At 44.8% G+C, this 10,081-nt stretch overlaps 1 protein-coding gene across 1 annotated transcript in view; it reads right to left on the bottom strand.

Moving 5' to 3' along the window:
- The window catches only part of LOC107282189 (tyrosine-protein kinase ZAP-70), a 28,088-nt gene that overhangs the window by 880 nt on the left and 17,127 nt on the right, over nt 1-10,081 (bottom strand). Inside the window, exons 8-11 of the mRNA XM_015809942.1 lie at nt 8,529-8,735; nt 7,152-7,344; nt 2,627-2,767; nt 436-548 (exon numbers count right to left, since the gene is read on the bottom strand). Coding sequence (XP_015665428.1) covers nt 436-548; nt 2,627-2,767; nt 7,152-7,344; nt 8,529-8,735 — 654 coding nt within the window. The remainder of the gene's footprint in view (nt 1-435; nt 549-2,626; nt 2,768-7,151; nt 7,345-8,528; nt 8,736-10,081) is intronic.

The following is a 10,081-nucleotide window of genomic DNA, read 5'->3' as shown; positions in this document are numbered from 1 at the left end:
AATTTCAACTTCTCGTGGGAAAAAAAGATCTCGCAAAGTTGGAATTGATTGATTGAACTTTTTAGTCCCACCCAGTCTGCCATTACCACCACAGCCACGCCCACCCAATGGGCCACACCCACCCGGCACCCGACGACACATAAGTGGGTTCTGGGTTGCAGTTTGGGCACTCGGCCTCTAAAAGGTTCGCCATCACTGCGTTAACCACTTTGGTAATGAAACATCTGCAAGAAAACAACCAAGCTCAGAGAACACCAAGCCCTCTTCTTTATTTTGGCTTTGAGCTACAAATATTCTCCTTTATCGATTCAGAAAAGCATGCTTTCTGAGTCTGGAAATATGATCCTCCTTGACCGATAGACTCAGCCTGCCTCTGCTGCCAAACTGAAAGATGGTCTGATGGTCTGCCAAACTGAACTGATGGTCTCGCCTTACTTGTACGTCCAACATAGATTCATCAGCTTATACATCTCTGGCGGACAGCTCGATGGACAGTCCATACGCTTCCCTTCCTCAAGGAACGCCATGACTTCGGGTCCTTTCATTCTCTAGAAGGGGAGAAAGAGATTGGTTAATAAAGTTGAACATCTGTTTTGGTAAAATGCTAGTGTCAGCCCCACTTAAGTAGACCAGATCATGACATCAAGTGCGCAAGAAAGCTAAAACTACTTTGACTGAAACTGGCTATCATAAGAGTTTGGCAAGGCTGATCGTGCTAGGCCTCCTTCCCCTTCCTATACTCTTGTGAATTAGGGAGATGTTGCTCTGAACTGTTTACTAATGTTTTCTGGCTGTTGTGGACTTTTTAAAAAAATGCTTCAGCTCCTTTTGCCTGTGCAATATTTCCATCAAAGTCATCTTCCTTACTCTACAACAGTGATGGCGAACCTATGGCATGGGTGCCAGAGGCGGCACTCGGAGCCCTCTCTGTGGGCACACGTGCCGTTGCCCCAGCCTTACTTCCGCTCACAACCCCCTCCTCACCAGCAGCCCCCCTGGAGGAGAGTCACCCTCGAGCATGGCCCATGAGGAGCAGCGCAGCCAAGGACATGGCAGCCAGATAGCATAGACAAGACTCTGCCCTCTTGCCCTATCACGCACACTTGATGCTGCGGGGCGCAGGCAGAGGGCGTGGCCGCCATGGTGCTACTGGGCTGGCTGGGCAATCTGTGGCGGGCCCTGGAGGCGATGAGTGGCCCTGCGGGCAGGCAGGGTGGGGCGGAGTGGGGATGGGGCAGGGGGTGGAGCAGGGGCGGGGCCAGTTTTTGGGCACTCGGTCTCTAAAAGGTTCGCCATCACTGCTCTACAAGGAGCGACAAAACCCAAAACAAGCCAGAGGGCTCCTACTTCATTGACCTTCCAGAAGGCTATGAAAACCTGACTCTTCCCCTGGTGCTGGGCCAGGATGGGAGTTGAGCCCAACACATGTGCATCTGGTGTTAAACTGTTTTGATGTCTTGGTTGTCTTCTAGAAAGGGACTATTTCTTGATGTTATACGGGTTGGGTTGGGTTAGCTTCCCAGGTTTATATTGTGTAAAATGGGCATCTTTTAAATAAGCAAACACACAAAACCTCATGATCAATTCAGCTTCCTACTTTCTAGGTTCTTTGGAGACATCAGGACTCTTGGCAATACCTTCCTTGATGCTCACCAGATTGCCCGCCCCACCCAATCCTTTATCTAAAGATTATTTTAATATTAAAAGTCATTAAGTGGAAGCTAACATGCTACAAAGCAAGCTTTATATTTAAGTAAAACCTTTATATCTGCCATCACCTCTGAGCCCATAGAGAGCCAGCTTGGGCTAGTAGTTCAAGCACCAGGCTAGAAAGCAGGAGACCACGAGTTCAAGTCCTACCATAGCCATGAAAGTTAGCTGGGTGACTTAGGGCCAGTCACTCTCACTAAGTCCAAGCCCCCTCACAGGGTTGTTGTTGTGGGGAAAATAGGAGGAGGAAGCTGTGCTGGATATGTTTGCCGCCTTGAGTTATTTGTAAAAATAATAAAAGTAGGATACAAATAAATAGCGATCTCAAAGCTATTCTTAGAAAATAAAATGATGAAATCAGGTGCTTTGGCTGGAAAAGGTTTTTTTTGTGTTTAACCAACACTATTTTTACCTCCGGTCTGCAGCAAACACTTAATAAAGCTTTCATATGAGGAAAATAATTTTGGCTGAATCCTGTTTACAAAAACCTGAAGCCAATTGCACACATCCAGAAGTAGGTTCCAATTCAGAGGCACTCATGGGCTAGTCTAGGGGTAGGCAACCTTGCTCTTTTATGACTCGTGGACTTCAATTCCCAGAATTCCTGAGCCAGCATCACTCAACTTGGAAACCTCCCTTTCCCCTCAGCATGGCTGGCTCAGGAATTTTGGGAGTTGAAGTCCACGAGTCATAAAAGAACCAAGGTTGCCCATCCCTGGGCTAGTCAAAAGTCAAAATGTATTTACCAAAATAAAGCAATAAATATACAATTAAAAAATAACAAAAATACAAAATTCATTTAAGTGGCCTCCCAACCGTACAATTGCAGCCCCATTCTTAGAATTGTGTGATCACAGCACCATCTTAACTTTTTTGAACCCTCCCTAGTGAACACCCAAATTCTATCCATATTCACCTTGTAAGGTTTCTGGCCATAAGAAAAGGCCTCCCACATAGTCACCCCATAACTCCAGACGTCACTCTTGCTTGAAAACTTCCGAAACAGGATGCATTCTGGCGCATACCACTTCAAAGGCCACTTCCCAGTGGTTTTGGCCTGTGGGCAAGGACAGAATGGAAATTTCTCCAGTAAACACTCTTTGGATGAGATAAATTATTTGAGAAGACCAAGTAAGTAGTCCTTGACTTACTACCACAACGGAACCCAACATTTCTGTTGCTAAGCGAGAGAGTTGTTAAATGAGTTTCACCCTGTTTTACAACCTTTTTTCGCCACAGTTGTTAATTGAATCACTGCAATTGTTAAGTTAGAGAGACAGATGTTAAGTGAATCTGTCTTCCCCATTTGCTCTGCTTGTCTGAAGGTTGCAAAAGGTGATCACATGACCCAAGGACACCGCAACAGCCATAAATATCAACCAATTGTCAAGCATCTCAATTTTGATCATGTGAGCATGGGGATGCTGTAACGGTCGTAAGTGTGAACTTTGAACGGTCACTAAACAAATGGTTATAAGTCCAGGACTATTTGTACAAGCACATATTTATTTTTCCTAAAATACAAAATGATGGGGGGAAAGTGATGTAGTCTTCTCTGCAACTCTTGAAACTCTCCTAAATTTTCGATAACTGTATAAGCAGCTTTATCTTAAAGGTCATAAAAGATATCCATCATAGATTTCTATCTAGGTGGATTTTTGATATTCAGTAGAACAGACTCTGCTGCGGCACCCACACAGACAAGTGCACTTAACAGGGTTTACCAATTCATTTGTTTGTTTCTTTATGTATACAGTGATCAAATTCAATAGATCAAAATATTTCCCTGATAATGTAGACAAAAAACAAACTCCCAAACAAATTATATTTAAAATTGATCTGCATCCTGAGATTTAAGATTTTAAGTTTCTATAGCCTTTCTTCAAATAGTCTTTTTAGCAATATCATGTTATGAATTTTTAAAAAAGAAGCGCTTTTCCGCAGTGGCACCCTCAATTTTTCTGGGGCTGAGTTAGAACTTAATTGACTTTTTCTTGTGCCAGAGTAAGACTTTCCCATTCACCTAGCACAGTGGTTCTCAACCTGTGGGTCGGGACCCCATTTGGGGTCGATCGACCATTTCACGGGGGTCGCCAAGCAAGGCTGTCCGCCATTTTTTTGTCCATTTTTCCCCCTTTTCCGGCGGGTGCCTTACCTCCCTTGGGCTGGGCCAGCTGGTGGTCAGCCTGCTCCGTCTCTGCCGCTTGCCAGCTACGCCTCGGCCAGCGCAGGGGCGGAACCACGCATGCGAGGCGCTCCCGGGCAGGGAAAGTCCTCAACTTACGACCGGTTAGGTAGTCCTCGACTTATGACCGGTTTAGTCCTCAACTTATGACCGGTTTAGTCCTCGACTTACGACCGGTTGGGGTCGCGGCATTAAAAAGGTTGAGAACCACTGACCTAGCAATTGTAGAGGAAATTTCACACACACACACATCCCCGGTTTTCTTCTGTCTCTTTATTTTACATTTATTTCTGCTTTGGTAACCATATTTTCAAAGACTAGGCCAGTGGTGGTGAACCTATGGCACGTGTGCCAGAGGCGGCACTCAGAGCCCTCTCTGTGGGCACGCATGCCACCGCCCCAGACCTGCTTCCGTTTGCAGCCACCTCCTCACCAGCCACCACCCCGGAGGAAAGTTGCCCCTGGTGCGGCCCGCGTGGACCAGCGCAGCGAAGCATATGGCAGCTGGGCAGCAGGGAAAAGACTCCGCCCTCGCGCCCCATCGTGTGCAGATGCTGCGGGGCACGGGCGGAGGGCGTGGCCACCATGGCGCTGCAGGGCCGCCTGGGCGATCTGCTGCAGCGGGCCATGGAGGTGGTGGGTAGCCCTGCAGGCGGGCGAGGTGGGGGCGGGAACAGAGCGGCGGCGGGCCAGGGGGTGGGACAGATTTGGGCACTCAATCTCTAAAAGGTTCGCCATCACTGGACTAGGAATTTCTTTTGAAATATTTACACAGTTGCCAGATTCTAAAGGTCTATACCAGGGGTTGGCAACCTTGGCTCTTTTATGTCTCGTGGACTTCAACTCCCAGAATTCCTGAGCCAGCCATGCTGAGGGGAAAGGGAGAGGTTTCCAAACTGAGACATGCTGGCTGAGGAATTCTGGGAGTTGAAGTCCACGAGTCATAAAAGAGCCAAGGTTGCCTACCCCTGGTCTACACATCCTTTAAATAAAGAAAAATAAACAATACATTTGGAAAAACAAGTCAGAATGGACAGGAGCAGGAATGTCGCATTTGTCTGCAACTCCTTAAAGTACTCATACATTTCCTATGATCATGGTCTGTCCTTGGCAATAGCTATGCAATCCCAAGAAAACTAGGGTTGCCAGGTCTGCTTCCAAAAAATAGCGGACAAGCGGGGGGGGGGGGGNGGGGGGGGGGGGGTGTTAAGTAGTAAAAAAAGTAGACTGTACAGCTTTAGATTACGTACCATTTCATCATAAAGCTTTTGAATAAAAAAAATGTCCACTATTTTGTGACATAATGTGAAAAAAGTGGACTGTCCACTCAAATAGTGGACACCTGGCAACCCTAAAAAACACACGGCTGCTTTAAAAGGCTGTATGCAGGTGCGATATTCACATCACTCATATCATGTTCAAAGATTCATTGCATGGTTCTATTTTTTGTCATGATTGTTTTTTTACTGATTTGGTTTTTTTTTGTTTTTGTTTTTCCTGATTTTCCTGATCTGGGTCTCTTTTTACTTTGGTATTTTTGTTCCAAATAATTTTATCACGTTTTACAAAGCATGCACATAAACATAAACTAATAATCAAGAGCCTCTCTTTGAGGGAGATAGGAGATGAGCAGCTTAGAAAAATGAAATATAAATACATGTAGTCTTACGACCACAACTGAGCCCACAATTTCTGTTGCTATGTGAGACATTTATTAAGCAAGTTTTGCCCCATTTAGCAACCTTTCTGGGCACAATTGTTAAATAAATCTGGCTTCCCCATTGACTTTGCTGGTCAGAAGGTTGCAAAAGGGGATCGCATGACCGCCGGGGACACAGCGACCGTCATAAATACAAGCCAGTTGCCAAATGTCTGGATTTTGATCACGTGACCCTAGGGATGCTGCAGTGGCTGTAAGTGTGAGAAATGGTCATAAGTCACTTTTTTCAGTGCCCTTGTAACTTCAAATGGTCACCAAATGAACTGCTGTAAGTCAAGGACTACCTGTAACTAACTAACTAACTAACTAACTGACTAACTAACTCACTCACTCACTGACTAATGAAAGAAAGAAAGAAAGAAAGAAAGAAAGAAAGAAAGAAAGAACTTGGTTGTTTCAGCGGGCAGGACTGGCCTAGGGGTATTTTAAATTGGTTTTAACTAAATTTTAGTAGAAACAGCCTATTTAAATATTTATTTTTAATTATTCTCTTAAATTTTGTATTGTATTTGTATCAAACTGTTTTTAAACTGGCTGTAAGCCGCCCTGAGTCCTCCGGGAGAAGGGCGGGGTATAAATATAATAAATCCTAAATCCTAAAAGAAAGAAAGAAAGAAAGAAAGAAAGAAAGAAAGAAAGAAAGAAAGAAAGAAAGAAAGAAAGAAAGAAAGAAAGAAAGAAAGAAAGAAAGAAAGAAAGATAAAAGAGACTAGGGACAGAACTGTAAAAAAGGTATAAAGAAAAAGAGATATATAGAAAATGGCTGAGCGCCAAAGAATCAAGGCCTTTGAATTATGGTGCTGGAGAAGACTCCTGCGAGTCCCCTGGATTGCAAGGCGCTCAAACCGGTCAGTCCTAGAGAAGATCAACCTTGACTGCTCTTTAGAAGGCCAGATCCTGAAGTTGAAACTCAAGTACTTTGGCCACCTAATGAGAAGGAAGGACTCACTGGAGAAGAGCCTAGTGCTGGGAAAGATTGAGGGCAAGAGAAGAAGGGGACGACAGAGAAGGAGGTGGCTGGATGGAGTCACTGAAGCAGTAGGCGTGAGCTTAAATGGACTCCAGAAGATGGTAGAGGACAGGAAGGCCTGGAGGAACATTGTCCATGGGGTCATGATGGGTTGGACACGACTTCGCAACTAACAACAACAGAAAAAAGGATATTTGCTGTGGCTTTATACATTCAGGAAATTCTAACTGGGAATGCTTGCATTAAAATGAGAATGAAATAATCCTTCCCATCCTTCCAACAAAATTCTCTCTGAAATGAGGGGTCCTTGGCGCTCTCTGAGCTTGCTTGTTTTCTTGCAGATGTTTCATTACCCAACTAGGTAAGATCATCAGTGCTAGCGATGCACTAATGCACTAGCCCTGATGATCTTACCTAGTTTGGGTAATGAAACACCTGCAAGAAAACAAGCAAGCTCAGAGAGCGCCAAGGACCCCTCATGTCAACCTTGAGCTACAAATATCCTCCTTTATTGGTCTCTCTGAAATGCCGGCAGGATTGATTTCCCATCTTGTCTTCTTGCTCACCATATAATAACTGTCATCAGCTGCCAAAGCTTTGGAAAGCCCAAAATCGCTGATCTTGGCATAATGCTGGTTGACAAGCAACACATTTCGGGCAGCTAAGTCCCGGTGGACAAAATTCTTTTCTTCCAGATACTTCATCCCAATGGACACCTGGTGCATCAGCTCGACCACATTGTTCACAGGAACTTCATCCCTAAGGGAAAATGAAGAGAGAAAAATCTCATAACCGCATTCCTGTATAGAAAGTCCTTGACTTAAAATAGTTCATGTAATGACTAAAGTTAGAAAGCCGCTGAAAAAAGTGTTGTATGATCGTTTTTCACACTTATGACCATTGCAGCTATCCCCATAGCCCTGATCAAAATTCAGCTGCTTGGCAACTGACTCATGATGGTTGCAGTGTCCTGGGGTCACGTGATCACCTTTTGTGACCTTCTGACAAACAAAGTCAATGGGGAAGCTGGATTCACTTAACAACCATGTTACCAACTTAACAACTTCAGTGATTCACTTAACAACTCTGGCAAGACAGATGGTAAAATGGGGCAAAACTCAATTAATAACTCTCTTGCTTAGCAACAGAAATGTTGGGCTCAACTGTGGTCATAAGTCAAGGACTACTTGTACTTGTTGTGCTCCTTATGGACTGGTACTTTACCTCTCCACTTGGCTGCTGGTAAGTATTTTAGGATTGGTAGATCAAATACATCTGGAGAATTCCAGATAATGGAAGGGTTATCTCACAAGCACAACATAACCCTGCCCTCGTTCATTTCCTTATTACAGGTAGTGCTTGACTTACAACCATTCACTTAGTGACTGTTCAAAGCTACAATGGCATTGAAAAAAGTGACTTTTGACTGTTTTTCACACTTACAACTGTTGCAACATCCCTGTGGCCATGTGATCAAAATTCGGCAACTTGTCAAGGAGGATTTTCAGCCCCTGGGCAGAGAGGTGCTCATGCACGGCCTGGGTCAGGAGTCCCAGGGCCTCTCCCACTCTCCCACTCCACTTAGCTGAAAGGTGGACTAGATGACATCAAAGAACCCTTCCAGAATATATGGTTTTATGATTATCTCAGTGACACTGAATTGATGGATCTCCCAAAAGTGCTTTTTCAAAAGGTTTTTCCTTGGACGTTTTGCTTCTCATGCAACAGTTCTGACTGTCAGAACTGTCAGACTGTCAGACAGTCAGAACTGAAGAAGCTTCTTGGATGAGAAGCGAAACATCTTCAAGAAAACACAAAGTCCAGCTGCCTTTGGGAAAAAACACCTTGGGAGCAACCATGACCTGGATGACTGAGAATCTCCATAGACCTTGAATTGATGGAAAGGTATAAATTTCTTGCATGATGTGATGGCATCAACTCACTTCTTGGAAGACAAGAACTTGTGCAGGGGACCACCTGATGCCATCTCCATCACCAGCATGAGGGCTTCCGCATGACACACTCCAATGAGACGGACAATGTAAGGATTGTCAAGCTGGTGCATAATCTGGGCCTCTTTCATCATTTCATCCTGCTGTACCACTCCGTTGCCCTCTTTTAGCATTTTGATGGCTACATCAATTTGCTTCCTACAAGGGAGTAAAAATGAGAAGAAAGAAGATAGAACATAAAATAATAGAATTGGGAAAGACCTCAGGGGTCTTCTAGTCCAACCCCCTGATTGAGCAGGAGACCATTTATCATTTCAGACAAATGGTTGCCCCGTCTCTTTTTGAAAGCCTCCAGTGATGAAGGCAAGCTGTTCCATCGGTTGATTGCTCTCACCATTAGGAATTTCTCCTTAGTTCTAGATTGCTTCTCTTCTTGGTTAGTTTCCATCCATTGTTTCTTGTCTTGCCTTTTGGTGCTTTGGAAAATAGTCTGAAGCCCTCATCTTTGTAGGAGCCCCTCAAATATTGGAACAGTGCTATCCTATCATGCCCCCCATGATAGCAAAAGTAGGGAATAGTTGCTGTGAGGAGCCTGAATTGTTTCAAAATGAATGTAACTCCAAACAAAAAATTGAATATAACTCCGAACACATGTGATTCGTAGTTGTTCTCTTTCTTTCTAGAAATGTCAACTATTTGGGGCAGCCCTCCCCACAAGTGAGTGCAATTTTATTTCCCAACTAGTCCTTAAACAAAACATCCCTGCGGCATTCTGGGAAAATAAAATGGCAGCCATCAGAAAATAGCTGTCAACATAGCTCTCTTATCCTGGTCAAAGATATATATATATAAGAAAAAGTAACCACAACAATTTTTATGAAAGAGAACGAATGTTACATAATTTCCTAAAAACAAAGTGTGGGTTTTTAAAATAACAACCAAAAAATGAACCTCAAAGCAAAGGAACATATTGATTGTAACACCCCCAAGTTGTGACTCTTTGTTGTATCCCATTCCCTGTGTAGACCTCTTCCTGTAGCTTGAGGATCATGCCAGGCTTTCCTGTCAAGTATATGCCAGGTATCCTAGTCAGTTGGAGTCAGTAAATCACCAGGAAGCATTCTTGCTTGCATGGTGCCATGCGTTTCCCTCGGCCGTCCTGTACGGCAAGTATAAAAAGACTCCATTGGCAGAAAGACTCTGCTCCTGTGGCTCAGGAAATGTTGTGGCTCCGTCCTGTGGGTCCCTCTCATCGGAGGAGGAAGGCTCTGAACATGAAGGAGAGGAGATGGCCAGACCTCCCTCTCCAGGACCTTCCCCTCTGGTGCGGCCTTCGGTGCCTTCTGACGGAGAGGAGATTGGCCAGGAGCCAGGTGCTTCTGGGATTGGCCAGGAGCCAGGTGCTTCTGGGATTGGCCAGGAGCCAGGTGTATCGGACTCCGAGGAGGATACGTCTTGGCTGGATCCACGCCAGCGTCGGAGGGACAAGCGTGCGCAGCAGCTAAAACGCCGTGCCAGAGATTTCAGCTGAGTCACTGGGCCAC

This window comes from Protobothrops mucrosquamatus, unplaced genomic scaffold (assembly GCF_001527695.2).
Source record: "Protobothrops mucrosquamatus isolate PMUCROS unplaced genomic scaffold, P.Mucros_1.0 scaffold6, whole genome shotgun sequence".
Taxonomy (NCBI): Eukaryota; Metazoa; Chordata; class Lepidosauria; order Squamata; family Viperidae; genus Protobothrops; species Protobothrops mucrosquamatus.
This window is presented reverse-complemented; position numbering and strand designations above follow the sequence as displayed.